Genomic DNA, 17,724 nt, shown 5'->3' with positions numbered 1-17,724 from the left:
ATCTTGGTGCAGTCAGTGACAAACACAGTGAAAGGTTTCACCAGGACATTGAGACCTTGGAAAAGTGGTATTAGGAAACTGGAATCCATCAGTGCTGGCCGACTATGGTTGGACACTGACATGAGAGGCATTTTGAACTCGCGCAATGTGTCAGCATCATTATGCGATTAAACATGCTCAATTCAATAAAAGTTAATGTTTCTCCAACTTCCAACGTGATACAGCAAATCTGAAATTATCTTTGTGTTCAGTTTATAGTTGTCTATCAAAAGCCCCTTTTTTTTTCAAGAAGCAAAACCTTTTGAAAAATGATGTTGTCCAGTGTAATTAATTCTGGTAATTTTTCAATTTACCTGCAGATTATAGAAAACCTCGTTATTAAGTTAAAATATGACAACAGAAGATTTCAAAGGCCTGCTGAACTTGAAGGAGATCTGTTTGTATGGGTTAATGCAGTAAATTCCAGCTTGCATTTCCACGGAGAAAGACTTATTTGTATTGTGACGGGTAAGTACATCAAATTGAAACACAATTAATTCTACAAATTTGACAGGTTGATTTTGTTTTATTTCCCAATGCTAATTTTGAATGACTCCAATTCCAGTGGCAGCTACTGGACAATGGGTTGCTAACAATCAAACAGATAATTTCGACAAAGGTAAGGCTCATAATCATATTTCCATATTCTTTGCTCTCTATTAATATGATATAAATTATTTTTAAATTGAGATTGTAGAATGCAGAATCATCTTATAATTATCCTATAGAATTGTATCACATAATAAATTAGCATTTATGAGGCTTTGAGATAATGGAATTTTTCATGTAATAAAACAAATGTGATATTACACAAAATTTCCTTCAGACAGACAAAGATTTGCTATCAGCAGAGATTGTCCAACACAGAGAAAGAGAAGCCTGCCATTGTTTGTTGTTGCTGTTTAACGGGTATATTCTGCCGATGCTACTGTGGTGCTTCGTTCCATTGTTCCAAAATCAAAAACAATTCTGGTCCCCAGCATTTCGGATAAGTTACCTGATCTGTGCCAGTGACCCAGGATTGAATCTGGCATTGGCTATAAGAAGTTTCTGTGTTCTCCCCATGTCTTTATGGGTTTCTTCTGGGCGCTCTGGTATCCTCCCACCCTTCAAAACGTATAAGGGTTGTCGTTTAATTGGGGGATTTGGGCGGCATGGGCTCATGAGCCAGAGGGCCTGATATTGTGCTAAATGTCTAAATAAAAATTAAATATCCCACTCCTCTATGTGCAATTTTTGCAGTTTTATATTTCGAGGACATAGGTTTGAGTTAATTAGTAAAGCAGTTAATAGGAAATTGAAGAAATGTTTTGTTTTCTTCCAAAGAATTTGAAGTTTCCAGATGTCAGTGCTCAGTAAGATGATAAAGGCAGAACCTCCAAATTAAACAATTTGAAAGTGTATGGATGAGTAGTGGAAATGAGTAGAATTAACTTAAATAATTTCCCTTTTCTAGGCCATTTGGATTTCTTTCATGCTTGATATTTCTCTCATACGACATTGGACTTCTGGCACATTATTTCCTATTCTCACAGGTCTTGATTCAAAGTGAAATCTCTCTCCAAATCATATTATTCAACACAAAATCAAGTTTTTTTGGACATGTATGTACTGTATTTGTTCCATTAATTTTATTTTTTCCAGTTATAGAAAGTCTGTTATTCCAGCTGTCCTTGACTGCAGTGGCACCAGACACAGAAAATGCAAATTTAAATGAGAGGCTCATCTCTTCATCTTTCAGGCTGACATTTGAGGTATGAGCAATTTATCAGACTCAGTTATTGTTTTTACCCAGTATGTTTTTGAGGGAGGTAGAAGGACAAATTTGAATTAATTTAGATGTTGTTGGCAAGACCAGGAATGATTAGCCCTTTATACACAAAGATCACACAATACTACTGAAAAGAAGATCTGGCATTAAGCCGGCTTTGCTTTTTTACATTGAACCAAACAATCCGATATAATGCGATTCGGCACTGTGACTATCTCCCTTCCGGCTTAAAGGTGGGACTACAATGACCTTTTATTCAGAACGGCGTGGCGCCATAAAGGAGCAATATTCCCACTTTAAAGAGGCTGTGTAAGAGCCTGATTGTTTAGGCCTGATTGTTTCCCCTCCTGTGGTTCAGTTCCCCAAAAGGGAGCTAGTTTTCCTGGATAGTGAGCAGCACAGTATCACAGTTAATAGAACCACTGTCTCACAGTGCCAGAAACCTGGGTTCAATCAAGTCAAGGCAACTTTATTTGTCATCTGATTGCATGAGTACACCCCAAAAAAACAGTGTTCTCTGGTTCTCATGAGTAGTGGGAATGAGTAGAATTCTCCACTGGCCACCGAGACAGAGGTGCACCAAAGAAGAGGTACAAGGACTGCTTAAAGAAATCTCTTGGTGCCTGCCCCATTGACCACCGCCAGTGGGCTGATCTCACCTCCAACCGTGCATCTTGGCACCTCACAGTTCAGTGGGCAGCAACCTCCTTTGAAGAAGTCCGCAGAGCCCACCTCACTGACAAAAGGCAAAGGAGGAAAAACCCAACACCCAACCCCCACCCACCAATTTTCCCTTGCAACCACTGCAACCGTGTCTGCCTGTCCCGTGTTGGACTTGTCAGTCACCAACGAGCCTCCAACAGACGTGGACATACCCCTCCATAAATCTTCGTCCACGAAACCAAGCCAAAGAAAGAAAGAAGAAGAAACTTAATTAACTGTGCAAAACGCAGACACACAACATACAGAAAACAATACATATGCAGAAGAAGCATTTCATTATATAAATAAATATTGTTTCATGAATATGAGAGTCTTGTATGGTTGGTGGGAGCAGTTTCTTTGGTTGTTCAGCATTCTCAATCCCCATTGGAAGAAGCTGTTCCTCAGCCTCATGATGCTGGCTCTGATACTCCTGCATCCCTTTCCCAATGGGAACAGCTAAAAGATGCTGTGTGCTGGATGGAAGGGATCCTCAATGATTTTCCGCACTCTCTTCAGACAACAATTCTGGTAGATCACTTCATTTGGGGGTGGGGAGTGGGAGGTGGAGGGAGACTCCTGTGATCCTCTCTGCCACTCTTATGGTCTTTTGGATTGACCTCTGATCCGATTTGCTACAGCTATTGTTCCACACTATGATGCAGCTAGTCAGGATGCACCCTTTAGAAGGGTGACATGATGGTGGTTGGCAGCTTTGCCCGCTTCAGTCTTCTCAGGAAGTGCAGTCGCTATTGCGCCTTCCTGACAAGTGAGGAGATGTTGAGTGTCTACGATAGGTCACTAGTTAAGTGAACTCCAAGGAACTTGGTGCTCTCCACTCTCTCCACTACAATGTCTGATCTCAGGTAACTTCCTGAAAAATTTGCCAAGCAACTGGTGAAAGTCAATAAACCCATCCCAACTCAAAATGTTGAGTTACTATTATTACCCCTGAACACTGCCAGACTGACAAGTTCCTCCAGCTTTTCATTGTTCAAGCTTCCAACAATTGTAGTTTTTGCCTTTCTATTATTCCCGTTCATTTTCTCTGAAATCTGATGTAGTCACAGAATATTAACTGAAATTTCCTTTTCATGTGTTAACTAAGTATTTTTGACACTTTTTGCAATCAGTGCTTCTTCATGATTTTGCAAAGCAAAACTGATGTTTTTTAATAGCAGCGATGGACGTTTGAAATCTGAAAAAGAACACAGTTTATGCTGGAAATGCTTAACAAGGCAAGGAGTGAAGATAGAAACTGTTAACATTTCATCTTGATTAATTTTCTGGTGGTCTGTTTCCAATCTTCTGTTTATATTTCAGATTTATTTTTCCTTGGTGTATTTTTCTTGAGATGCAGAAAAGTTCATTTTATTTAAAACAAAACTATTTTGCACAATGCATGTGAAACGTGAATTGTTAGTTAATTCCTCTCTGTCTAGCTTTTCTTACATTCTCTCTTTTAATTAGATTTCCGAGAGAAGAGACACTGCTATGACAGACTGTTTGACAATCAAGCATTTCTTGCACAGGATCAGTATTGTCCATCCACAGGTATTGCAATGACGTACAGCAACTGGGTGATGTTGCATAAAATAAAACATTAAAACATTGTAGCACACCTGCAACTTTCAAATATCTTGAGCTGGAGAGTAATTGAGCAGAATTACCAGATTCAAGATTTTTTAATTGTAATTTAATAGTTACATTTTGATATACATTTTCTGCCCGGACCGGGGCCTCCGCCTGCTTCGCTCTACCGAGGCCGGGGCCGCCGCCTCCCCCTCGCTTTTGCCTGGATCGGGGCCGTCGCCGCCTTCCCTGTGCCCGGACCAGGGCTGCCGCCTCCTTCTTTCTGCCTGGATCTCAGCCTCCGCCTGCCTCACTCTACCGAGGCCGGGGCCGCCGCCTCCCCCTCGCTTTTGCCCGGATCGGGGCTGCCGCCGCCTACCTTCTGCTCGGACTGGGGCCGGGGCCGCCGCCGCCTTCCCTGTGCCCGGACCGGGGCCCCCGCCTCCTTTCTGCCCGGACTGGGGCCACCGCCTGTTTCACTCTGCTGAGGCCGGAGCCACCGCCTCCTCCTCGTTTCTGCCCGGACCGGGGCCTCCGCCTGCCTCACTCTACCGAGGCCGGGGCCGCCGCCTCCCCCTCGCTTTTTACATTTTACTCCCCAGTTACACAGCAGTAAGAAAGTGTGTGACTCGGTCAACCCTGTTAGAACCCAACCGGGTCCCTGACCTACCTCAGAGGTAGTTAGAGAACCCAATTAAACTTACCTAGGCCATGTCCACAGGTAATTTGCGACAAACCATGGGTGTAAAGGGTGGGGCCAGTACTACGCACACTGCACTCCACCTAAAAGCTCCTTTGGTGTGAAGGGTGGGGCCAGTACTACGCACACTGCACTCCACCTAAAAGCTCCTTTGCGCAGGCCCGAGGACATGTCCATGTCATCCCCTTCCACGTCCTCCCCCTCAAAAGATGCTCACAAATTCAAGCTAGCATGCTGGAACATCAGAACCATGCTGGACAAGGCGGACAGCCACCGACCTGAACGTCAGTCTGCCCCCATCGCACATGAACTCTCAGACTTGACATCGACATAGCCGCTCTCAGTGAAGTCCGCCTTGCAGATGTAGGCAGCCTCCAAAAATGCGGCGCGGGCTACACACTCTACTGGTCTGGCAAGCCTATGGATGAACGACGCCTATCTGGTGTAGGCTTTTTTTTTTTTTATTTTTTTTTTTATTTTTTATTTTTCACACCATAAATCACAATAGCCATGATATACACTTTTTCTTTTCCACACATTTACAGTGACTTTTTCTCCCTCCCCCCTCCCTCCTCCCAAGCCACCCTCCCGTCCCCCCCCCCTCTCATCCATTTTAGTTATACAATCTAGGTTGCATTAATTCAGTTAGACAATGTTGTCATTCAACAAAAATACACCAGAAATTCTATTGAGTCCATTCTTTTCTTCTCTTCTCCTTCCATCAACTTAGGTAATGTTTGTTCCCGGTAGGTTTTCGCTATTGTATTTAATGTAAGGCTCCCATACTTGTTCGAATATTTCAATATTATTTCTTAAACTATATGTTATTTTTTCTAATGGAATACATTTATTCATTTCTATATACCATTGTTGTATTTTCAAATTATCTTCCAATTTCCAGGTTGACATAATACATTTTTTTGCTACAGCTAGGGCTATCTTAACAAATCTTTTTTGTGCATCCTCCAAGTCAATTCCAAATTCTTTATTTTTTATGTTACTTAGGAGAAAGATCTCTGGATTCTTTGGTATATTGTTTTCTGTTATTTTATTTAATATCTGATTGAGATCATCCCAAAATTTTTCTACTCTCTCACATGTCCAGATTGCATGAATTGTTGTTCCCCTTTCTTTTTTACATCGAAAACATCTATCAGATACTGTTGGGTCCCATTTATTTAACTTTTGCGGTGTAATGTATAGTCTGTGTAACCAATTATATTGTATCATACGCAGCCTCGTATTTATTGTATTTCTCATCGTTCCAGAGCATAACTTCTCCCATGTTTCCTTTTTTATCTTTATATTTAAATCTTGTTCCCATTTTTGTTTAGTTTTACCATTTGTTTCCTCATTTTCCTTTTCTTGCAGTTTAATATACATATTTTTTATAAATCTTTTGATTAACATTGTATCTGTAATCACATATTCAAGGTTACTTCCCTCTGGTAAACTCAAGTTGCTTCCTAATTTATCTTTCAAGTAGGATCTCAGTTGGTAATATGCCAGCGCTGTATCTCCCGTTATATTGTACTTATCTCTCATTTGTTCAAAGGATAAGAATCTACTTCCTGAAAAACAATTTTCTATTCTTTTAATCCCTTTTTTTTCCCATTTTCTAAAGGCAAGGTTGTCTATTGTAAAAGGGAGTAGCTTATTTTGCGTCAATATTAGTTTTGGTATTTGGTAATTTATTTTATTTCTTTCTACATGAATCTTCTTCCATATATTGAGGAGATGGTGTAATACTGGAGAAGTTCTATGTTGTACCAATTTTTCGTCCCATTTATATAATATGTGTTCAGGTATCTTTTCCCCTATTTTATCTAATTCTAGTCTCGTCCAGTCTGGTTTTTCCCTTGTTTGATAAAAATCTGATAGGTACCTTAATTGTGCGGCTCTATAATAATTTTTGAAGTTTGGCAATTGTAAGCCTCCTTGTTTATACCATTCTGTTAATTTGTCTAGTGCTATCCTCGGTTTCCCCCCTCTCCATAAAAATCTCCTTATTATTTTCTTTAACTCTTTGAAGAATTTTTCTGTCAGTTGTATTGGCAATGCCTGAAATAAGTATAGTATCCTTGGAAAAATGTTCATTTTAATACAGTTTATCCTTCCTATCAGTGTTAGTGGTAGCTCTTTCCAATGCTCTAAATCGTCCTGTAATTTTTTCATTAGTGGATTGTAATTGAGTTTATATAATTGGCCTAGATTTTTGTTTATTTGCACACCTAGGTATCTTATTGCCTGCGTTTGCCATCTGAATGGGGATTCCTCCTTAAATTTTGAGAAATCCGCGTTATTCATAGGCATTGCTTCACTTTTATTTACGTTTATCTTGTATCCCGACACTTCTCCATATTCCTTCAATTTCTTATATAGTTCTTTTATTGATAGTTCTGGTTCTGTTAAGTACACTATCACATCATCCGCAAACAGACTGATTTTATATTCCCTGTCTTTTATTTTTATTCCTTTTATATTATTATCTCTTCTTATCGATTCTGCTAGTGGTTCTATAGCTAGCGCAAACAATAATGGTGATAGTGGGCATCCCTGCCGCGTTGACCTGCTTAAGTTAAATTGCTTTGATACATGTCCATTTACTGTCACTTTCGCTAACGGTCCCTTATATAATGCTTTAATCCAATTAATATACTTCTCCGGTAAACTGAATTTTTGCAATACTTTGAACAAGTAATTCCATTCTACTCTGTCGAAGGCCTTCTCTGCGTCTAAAGCAACTGCTACTGCCGGTGCTTTATTTCCTTCTACTGCATGAATTAAGTTAATAAATTTACAAATATTGTCTGTTGTGCGTCTTTTTTTGATAAATCCAGTTTGGTCTAAATTTACCATTTTCGGTACCTGTTCTGCTAATCTGTTCGCTAATAGTTTAGCTATTATCTTATAATCTGTGTTTAGCAAAGATATTGGTCTATATGACGCTGGTGAGAGTGGATCTTTCCCTTGTTTTAGTATCACTGTAATTATTGCTGTTTTACATGAATCTGGTAAGTTTTGTGTCTCATCAATCTGGTTGATTACATCCAGGAGGGGCAGTATTATTAGGTCTTTAAATGTTTTGTAGAATTCTATTGGGAGTCCATCCTCTCCTGGTGTCTTATTATTTGGTAAATTTTTTATTATCTCTTGTATTTCTACTGTTCCAAATGGTTCTGTTAATTTATTTTGTTCCTCTATTTGTAGTTTTGGTAGTTCAATTTTAGTCAAAAATTCATCTATTTTCCCTTCTTTCCCTTCGTTTTCGGTTCGGTATAATTGTTCATAGAATTCTCTGAAGTTTTCCTTAATTTCTTTTGGATTATATGTAATTTGTTTGTCTTTTTTCCTTGTTGCCAATACCATTTTCTTAGTTTGCTCTGTCTTAAGCTGCCATGCTAGGATTTTGTGTGTTTTTTCCCCTAGTTCATAATATTTCTGTTTTGTCTTCATTATATTCTTCTCCACCTTATATGTTTGTAATGTTTCATATTTTATTTTTTTATCCGCCAATTCTCTTCTTTTGGTTGTATCTTCCTTTATTGCTAATTTTTTTTCTATGTTTATTATTTCCCTTTCCAACTGCTCTGTTTCCTGATTATAGTCCTTCTTCATCTTGGTTGCATAACTTATTATTTGCCCTCTAATGAATGCTTTCATTGCGTCCCATAGTATAAACTTATCTTCCACTGATTCCGTATTTACTTCAAAGTACATTTTTAATTGTTTTTCAATAAATTCTCTAAAATCCTGTCTTTTAAGTAGCATGGGGTTTAATCTCCATCTATACATTCTTGGAGGGATGTCTTCTAGCTCTATTGCCAATAACAGGGGTGAGTGGTCCGATAATAGTCTAGCTTTATATTCCGTTTTCCTAACTCTCCCTTGTATGTGGGCTGATAACAGGAATAGGTCTATCCTTGAGTATGTTTTATGTCTAGTCGAGTAGTATGAGTATTCCTTTTCTTTTGGGTTTTGTTTCCTCCATATGTCCACAAGTTTCATTTCTTGCATTGATTTAATTATAAATTTGGTTACTTTGTTCTTCCTGTTAATTTTTTTCCCCGTTTTATCCATATTTGGATCCAAATTCAGATTGAAATCCCCTCCTATTAGTATGTTCCCTTGCGTATTAGCTACCTTCAAAAAGATATCTTGCATAAACTTTTGATCTTCTTCGTTAGGTGAATATATATTAAGTAGATTCCAAAGCTCTGAATATATCTGACATTTTATCATAACATATCTCCCTGCTGGATCTATTATTTCCTCTTCTATTTTAAATGGCACATTTTTGCTAATTAATATAGCCACTCCTCTTGCTTTTGAATTATACGATGCTGCTGTTACATGTCCTACCCAATCTCTCTTTAATTTCTTGTGCTCCAATTCAGTTAAATGTGTTTCTTGGACAAATGCTATATCTATTTTTTCCTTTTTCAGTAAATTTAGTAGTTTCTTCCTTTTAATTTGGTTATGTATTCCATTAATATTTAGAGTCATATAGTTCAGCGTAGCCATTTTATATTTTGTTTATCTTCTCTTTCCGTTTTTCCATCATTACCTTTCCTCCTTTTCCATTTCTGTTTTCTTATTTTCAACTCTTTACCAGACAACATTCCTACAACATCCAACATTTTCCTTATTCTCCTATTTCTATCTTCTTTATCCCCAATCTCCCCTTCCCCTCCTGAGTTGCCCTTTATCCCTTGTCGGACAACCACATCTCCCCTCTCCATTTGGATTTGCGAATCCACTCGCAAGCGTCAACTGATTTTGCAGTGACCGCTCTTTTCCCCCCACCCAGCCCCCCCCAGAAAAGATTTCGTTTTTTATATGTCACAAAGGTCACTCTTTTAGTTCCCTCCTTATTCTCTCTATTCCATTACCTTCCCTTATTAATTCTTGTCTATACTTTCTATGTTTTCCTCTAATTACAGATACTTTCACATATGCCCATTGTCTCTATTCACTCTTATACCTCTTTACCCGCATACATATCAATCGTGGTCATTTTTACCCTCCTTACCCGTCTTCATCCCTCAGTCTATTTTTGTCTTTACCCACATACATATCAATCGTGATAATTTTTGCTCTCATTACCCGTCTTCATCCCTCAGTCTATTTTTGTAATTGTTCTGCAAATTTTCGTGCTTCTTCTGGATCCGAGAATAGTCTGTTTTGTTGTCCTGGAATAAATATTTTCAATACCGCAGGATGCTTCAGTGTAAATTTATATCCTTTCTTCCATAAAATCGCTTTTGCTGCATTGAACTCTTTTCTCTTCTTTAGGAGTTCAAAGCTTATATCTGGATAAATGAAGATTTTTTGCCCTTTATACTCCAGTGGTTTGTTGCCCTCTCTTACTTTTTCCATTGTCTTCTCCAGTACCTTTTCTCTTGTAGTATATCTTAGGAATTTTACTACAATAGATCTTGGTTTTTGTTGTGGTTGTGGTTTAGGGGCCAATGCTCTATGTGCCCTTTCTATTTCCATTTCTTGCTGTAGTTCTGGACATCCTAGGGCCTTAGGGATCCATTCTTTTATAAACTCCCTCATATTCTTGCCTTCTACATCTTCCTTAAGGCCCACTATCTTTATATTATTTCTTCTGTTATAATTTTCCATTATATCTATTTTTTGGGCTAGTAATTCTTGTGTCTCTTTAGTTTTTTTATTAGATTCCTCCAATTTCTTTTTTAAGTCTTCTACCTCCATTTCTGCTGCTATTGCCCGTTCTTCCATCTTGTCCATTTTTTTCCCCATTTCTGTTAAGGTCATATCCATTTTATTTATTTTCTTTTCTGTGTTGTTTATTCTTCTTCTTAAATCATTGAATTCCTGTGTTTGCCATTCTTTAAATGACTCCATGTATCCTCTAACAAGAGCAAGTACCTCCTTTACCTTGCCTATCTTTTCTTCTTCTATTTCCCTGTACTCTTCCTCTTCCTCTTCTTCTTCCTCTGGGTTGACCATCTGTTGTTTCTTTGCTGCCCTTTCCTCCTCTTCTTTCTTGTTTCTATTGTCTTCTGTGGTCTCTTCTTGCTGCAGGTGTTCTGCAGCTGTCGTTGCCGGCTGTGGAGATTGACTCCCCAGCTGGTCCCCCCTCCCGTCGGTGTGTTTTTTTGTATGCGCATCGCGCATGCGCGAGGAGTCGCGCATGCGCGGTTGCGCACTTTTACTCGGCTCTGTGAGCCATTGTTGTAGTTCTCTTTCTACCGACCTGAGGTAGTGGGGTCTTCTCTCCACAGCGGGCCTCTTCGGACAGGTAAGGCCTTCACCTTTTTCCTCCGTTGTCTTCTCTTCCTCTCTTCTTTCCGTTGATTTTGATTTTTCTCCTTTTGTCTCCATCTTCTTTCCACCTTTATACTCACTTTTCTTTAACTTGTATTTCTGTGCCTTTGTATTTTCTCTTGTTTTTCCCGACTTTTCTGGAGCGGGCTGGAGTTCACCGTCCGGCCACTACTCCATCACGTGACTCCTCCTATCTGGTGTAGGCTTCATGGTCAAGAACTCCATTGCCTCCAAACTCAAAAACCTCCCGACAGGCCACTCGGACCGGATCATGTCCATGCGACTCCCCCTTCAAAACAAGCATTGCATCACCCTCATCAGTGTCTATGCTCCAACCCTCCAGGCGGAACCAGCAGAAAAGGACAAGTTCTACACTGATCTGCGCAACCTCATTCAACGCACCCCTACAGCCGACAAGGTTGTTATCCTTGGCGACTTCAACACTCGCGTCGGCAAAGACTCAGAAACCTGGCCGGGAATCCTGGACAAGCATGGTGTCGGCAAGTGCAACGACAACGGGCGCCTCCTGTTGGAGCTCTGCGCAGAACAGCAGCTTGTCATTACAAACACCCTTTTTCAGCAGAGGGACAGCCTGAAGACTACCTGGATGCATCCCCGTTCCAAACACTGGCACCTCCTGGACTACGTCCTGGTGCGAGAAAGAGACAAAGGAGATGTGCTCCACACCAGGGTCATGCCCAGCGCGGAATGCCACACTGACCACCAGCTGGTTCGCTGCAAGCTCAACCTTCACTTCAAGCCAAAGCCCAGGAACAGTAAAGCCCCCAGAAAGAGGTTCAATGTTGGAAACTTCAAGTCAGACGAAGTGAGAGGAAACTTCCAGGCAAACCTCAAAGCAAAGCTCGAGGATGCAATCCGCCTCACGGACTCGTCCCATGAAACCCCCTGGGATCAGCTGAAGACTGCCATACTGCAATCCACTGAAGAGGTACTGGGCTTCTCCTCCAGGAAAAACAAGGACTGGTTCAACGAAAACAACCAGGAAATCCAGGAGCTGCTGGCAAAGAAGCGAGCTGCCCTCTAGGCTCACTTTGCAAAGCCGTCCTGGCCAGAGAAGAAATGAGCCTTCCGTTGCGCATGCAGCCATCTTCTGCGCAAACTCCGGTAGATCCAAAATGAGCCAAACGAACCCAGTTCAGCGCGGACATTGGCGACTTCAGGGGTTTTTACGAGGCTCTAAAGGCTGTGTATGGCCCCTCACCCCGTCCAAAGCCCGCTGCGCAGCTCAGACGGCAAAGTTCTCCTCAGCGACAAGATCTCCATCCTCAACCGATGGTCAGAACACTTCCAATCTCTTTTCAGTGCCAACCGCCCAGTCCAAGAATCCGCCCTGCTCCAGCTCCCTCAACAGCCCTTAAGGCTAGAGCTGGATGAGGTCCTCACCCAGGAAGAGACATATAAGGCAATTGAACAACTGAAAAGTGGCAAAGCAGCAGGTATGGATGGAGTCCCCCAGAGGTCTGGAAGGCTGGCGGCAAAACTCTGCATGCCAAACTGCATGAGTTTTTCAAGCTCTGCTGGGACCAAGGAAAGCTGCCTCAGGACCTTCGTGATGCCATCATCATCACCCTGTACAAAAACAAAGGCGAGAAATCAGACTGCTCAAACTACAGGGGAATCACGCTGCTCTCCATTGCAAGCAAAATTTTTGCTAGGATTCTCCTAAATAGAATGTGTCACCGAAAATGTTCTCCCAGAATCACAGTGCGGCTTTCGTGCAAACAGAGGAACTACTGACATGGTCTTTGCCCTCAGACAGCTCCAAGAAAAGTGCAGAGAACAAAACAAAGGACTCTACATCACCTTTGTTGACCTCACCAAAGCCTTTGACACCGTGAATAGGAAAGGGCTTTGGCAAATACTAGAGCGCCTCGGATGCCCCCAAAAGTTCCTCAACATGGTAATCCAACTGCATGAAAACCAACAAGGTCGGGTCAGATACAGCAATGAGCTCTCTGAACCCTTCTCCATTAACAATAGCGTGAAGCAAGGCTGCTTTCTCGCACCAACCCTCTTTTCAATCTCCTTCAGCATGATGCTGAAACAAGCCATGAAAGACCTCAACAATGAAGACGCTATTTACATCTGGTACTGCACGGATGGCAGTCTCTTCAATCTGAGGCGCCTGCAAGCTCACACCAAGACACAAGAGCAACTTATCCGTGAACTACTCTTTGCAGACGATGCCCCTTTAGTTGCCCATTCAGAGCCAGCTCTTCAACGCTTGACGTCCTGTTTTGCGGAAACTGCCAAAATGTTTGGCCTGGAAGTCAGCCTGAAGAAAACTGAGGTCCTCCATCAGCCAGCTCCCCACAATGACTACCAGCCCCCCCCACATCTCCATCGGGCACACAAAACTCAAAACGGTCAACCAGTTTACCTATCTCAGCTGCACCATTTCATCGGATGCAAGGATCGACAACGAGATAGACAACAGACTCGCCAAGGCAAATAGTGCCTTTGGAAGACTACACAAAAGAGTCTGGAAAAACAACCAACTGAAAAACCTCACAAAGATAAGTGTATACAGAGCCGTTGTCATACCCACACTCCTGTTCGGCTCTGAATCATGGGTCCTTTACCGGCATCACCTACGGCTCCTAGAACACTTCCACCAGCATTGTCTCCGCTCCATCCTCAACATACATTGGAGTGACTTCATCTCCAACATCAAAGTACTCGAGATGGCAGAGGCCGACAACATCGAATCCACGCTGCTGAAGATCCAACTGCACTGGGTAGGTTCACGTCTCCAGAATGGAGGACCATCGCCTTCCCAAGATCGTGTTAAATGGCGAGCTCTCCACTGGCCACCGAGACAGGTGCACCAAAGAAGAGGTACAAGGACTGCCTAAAGAAAGCTCTTGGTGCCTGCCACATTGACCACCGCCAGTGGGCTGGTATCACCTCAAACCGTGCATCTTGGCACCTCACAGTTCGGCGGGCAGCAACCTCCTTTGAAGAAGACCGCAGAACCCACCTCACTGTCAAAAGACAAAGGAGGAAAAACCCAACACCCAACCCCAACCAACCAATTTTCCCTTGCAACCACTGCAACTGTGTCTGCCTGTCCCGCATCGGACTTGTCAGCCACAAACGAGCCTGCAGCTGACGTGGACATTACCCCACCATAAATCTTCGTCCGCGAAGCCAAGCCACAGAAAATAGTTACATGACAATAATTACATGAAATTGCTTTCTGCATGCCATTTTTTTAGTAATTCTTTATTTATCGCACTATGAACCATATCAACCAATATATTTACAGATGCATCTCTTTTAATATTCACAGAGACATTTTCTCTTTTTTCCTCCCATCCCTTCCCACCCCCCTCCAAAAACAGTAAATATTGGACATATAAAATACAATAAAACAATATCTTTATACAAAAGGAATACAAACAAAAAAGACATATCATCTACTTATTCACATTAAATCTGATCATGTTTATCTTCTTATCATTCTAGGTGGTGGTGGTCCTAGTCCTGCTCTTTCTGTTGTGTTCCATCTTTGGTTCCCAGGTTTTTTTAATCATTGTAACTTTGTCTTTTAAATTATATGTGATTTTTTTTCCAATGGGATACACTTAAACTTGGTTATATATTCCATTAATATTTATAGTCATATGGTCCAACATGGCCATCTTATATCTTTATTTTCACTTCTTTTCCACCTCTTCACCACCTCCATCCCTTTTCTCCATTACTGTTCTATTAAGTTTTCCTTTTTAATCTCAATATATGACAATGCATTTAAGACATGAAATACCCCAACAATCCCCACAAGCAATAACCCTTTAACCCCAAATGAACCTCCCCTCATTGGATTGCCTCCTGTCCCTTGACAGCAACCACAACTCCCCTTTCCATTTGGTTTGCAAACTTACTTCTCCCACCCCCAGCCGCCCCACCCCCCCCCCCGAGAACACTATTTTCCTATACTTATAACAAAGCTCTCTCTTTTTTTTCCTTCTTCCCTTTCTCTTATCCATCTTTAAATCTTTATATGTACATTATCTTTACTTTATATTTTTACATATTTTTGTATATTTTCTTGCCGGTCATCCTTCTTGTCACTCCTCCTCCTCTCTTCTCCTGTCCTGCAAATGTTCAGCAGATTCTTGGGCTTTCTTTGGGTCCAAGAACAGTCTATTCTGTTCCCCAGGAATGAATACTTTGAGTACTGCTGAATGTCTTGATATAAAGTTATACCCTTTCTTCCATAAGATTGTTTTCGCCATGTTGAATTCCTTCATTTTCTTTAAAAGTACAAAGCTTATGTCTGGGTAAAAAAAATATTTTTTGTCCCTTATATTCCAATATTTATTGTCTTCTCAACCATCTTTCTTGCCTGCTCTAGTATGTTTTCTCTTGTCGTATATCTTAGAAGTTTTACCAATATGGATCTCGGTTTTTGATGTGGTGGCAGTTTCAGTATTAGTGCTCTATGCGCCCTTTCAATTTCTGTTTCTTCATGTGAACCTGTCGATCCCAGCACCTTCGGGATCCATCCTTATATAAATTCCTTCATATCTGACCCTTCTTTTCTTTCTTTCAGGCCCACTATTTTTATGTTGTTTCACCTACTGTAGTTTTCCAATACGACAATTTTTTGTGACAATAAATCTTGTGTCTTTTAATGACCTCATTTGTTATTTGAAAAAGGCTTTATCTAAACTTTGTCCTTCTATTTTACTTTCTTCTTTCCTTTGAAATTCTTGGTGGTCTTCCTCCTCTTCTTCTGTGTCTGTATCTATGTCTGTGTCATCTTCTTCTCTGTATCTGTGTATCTTCATCCTTCTCTGGTGAGCTGCTTCTGTATCCTTGCTGGGCCTCCAGCTGCTGTGTCCCCTGCTGCAGGTCGACCTGCTGCTGGGCCCCCTGCTGCAGGTCGACCCGCTGCTGGGCCCCCTGCTGCAGGTCGTCCTCCCTGTCAGTCGCCCTATTGCCGCTCATCCTCTTCCAACTCTTCATTCTCTTTCTCACCTTTTCTTCTTTCTTGTTTACTTCCCCCAGCCGAACGCCCTGATACTGGGCGTCTCTTAGCTGGCCGCTACTCAGCTGAGTCCCCCTCCCGTCAGCGTTAACCTTTTCTTTTTCTTGCGCATTGTGCATGCGTAATTCTTCGCAGATGTGCAGTTGCGCACCTCTTCTTGGCTCTGAGAGCCATTTTTGGAGTCTGCCGGTTGGGAGGACACCGCTCCTCTGGGGACTCACCAACACTGGAGATTGGCCGCTCCTCTCCACGGTGGCTCTCTGCTCCGACGTGCAGGTAAGGCCTTCTTTCTTCTACAGTGATTTTCCTTCTTCCCTTTTCTCTGTTATTCTTACTTTTTCTCTTTTGGGTCCCATCTTCTGTCTCTTCTGTAACTTTATCTTTCTCTTCCTGTATTTTATGTTTATTGAGCTCTGCTTTTTCCTTTTCTCTGGAGAGGGCTGTTTCCACCTGACCAGCCACTACTCCATCACGTGAGTCCCCCCCCTTCTACATGCCTTAAGACAGACAGAGTTGCTATTAGTGTTTCCCGGTGCCCCTTGCAATAAGTGAGAAAGAGAAGCAGAGGAGATTCCCCTCAGAGTTTTTCAGTGTCTGGATTCAACTCAGCGTTCCCGCAGCCTCTTCAGCCGCACTGATGCCTGTTTGATTCATTGGCAACCCAAGCTCCAGATCAGAACATCCAACACTATCAGAAAGTGTTCAGCGCACGAGGTCCTTCTTGCCCTCAGCACCCTCTCAAATCCCAGCTCAGAATCTCGGTTCACGACTTCAGCAGCTCGCAGCCCTTGCAGGTCCCCCAACCTCAAGTTGCCTGCAGTCTGTGTGGATCCTTCATCCCTCGTTGGCCACTGTTGTAGTCACCATCCTGTTGGAATCATCTCCTCTGCTGCTCTTCAATAGGGTATGTTTTCCCAGTTTCTGGTCCCCTGTTGCTGTCCACTGCTCCCTGGAGCCTGCAATCCCTTGCAGTTGCTGACGAGCACAGACGCCACCATTTTTAGCACAGACCTTCGTGGATGAAGGATTTTACTTACAAATACCATCGCCTCCTTTTACACCCCATTTAAAGCTCAGACGGAGCCATGGGCATTAGATCTGGTTGGTTGAACCCTTCGGAGCCGTGCTCTGTCTCCGCTCCCTGTTCTCCTGGGGTCCACACATGTGACAGCACTGCCACAGCCTTGAGCCATCAGAGATGGCTTATAAGGGGTAAAATCCATGTGAAGTCCTACAGTTCACAAGACAAAATAACTGAGCCCCACAACTGCATTGAGGAAAGGCTGGAAAAGAGACATATTGATGAATTTAAATTTGCTTTTGGAAGGTTTCTGTTTTCCTCCACTGACTTTTCTGGTCTTCACAATAAGCTGCCAATATTTCAAAGAGCAATGTACCCTGGCCAGCTTTTATCTCTCACTCAGTTTTACTTCCAAGGAGAACAATTACACTGGACAACAAAGATTTTGCTTCATTAACACTTCTGGGTCTATTTTATGGATTTTGGGGGCTGATCATGAAACCCTTTTAAAAGTTTCCTATCACATATACCCCTTTTTTTAGAAATAACTTTTTTTTAGATATAACCTATTTTTGTCATATTTTAAGTCTACTTCAAGAATACAG

The 17,724-nt window shown here is 41.8% G+C and overlaps 1 protein-coding gene across 1 annotated transcript in view; it reads left to right on the top strand.

Moving 5' to 3' along the window:
- Positions 1–17,724, top strand: part of LOC138741771 (type 2 DNA topoisomerase 6 subunit B-like) — a 51,402-nt gene that overhangs the window by 18,820 nt on the left and 14,858 nt on the right. Inside the window, exons 2-5 of the mRNA XM_069896059.1 lie at positions 360–507; positions 605–658; positions 1,684–1,793; positions 3,983–4,066. Coding sequence (XP_069752160.1) covers positions 360–507; positions 605–658; positions 1,684–1,793; positions 3,983–4,066 — 396 coding nt within the window. The remainder of the gene's footprint in view (positions 1–359; positions 508–604; positions 659–1,683; positions 1,794–3,982; positions 4,067–17,724) is intronic.

The sequence above is a fragment of the Narcine bancroftii genome, chromosome 8 (genome assembly GCF_036971445.1).
Source record: "Narcine bancroftii isolate sNarBan1 chromosome 8, sNarBan1.hap1, whole genome shotgun sequence".
Lineage (NCBI taxonomy): Eukaryota > Metazoa > Chordata > Chondrichthyes > Torpediniformes > Narcinidae > Narcine > Narcine bancroftii.
Note: the sequence above shows the minus strand (reverse complement) of the source record. Positions and strands in the feature narration are given on the sequence as shown.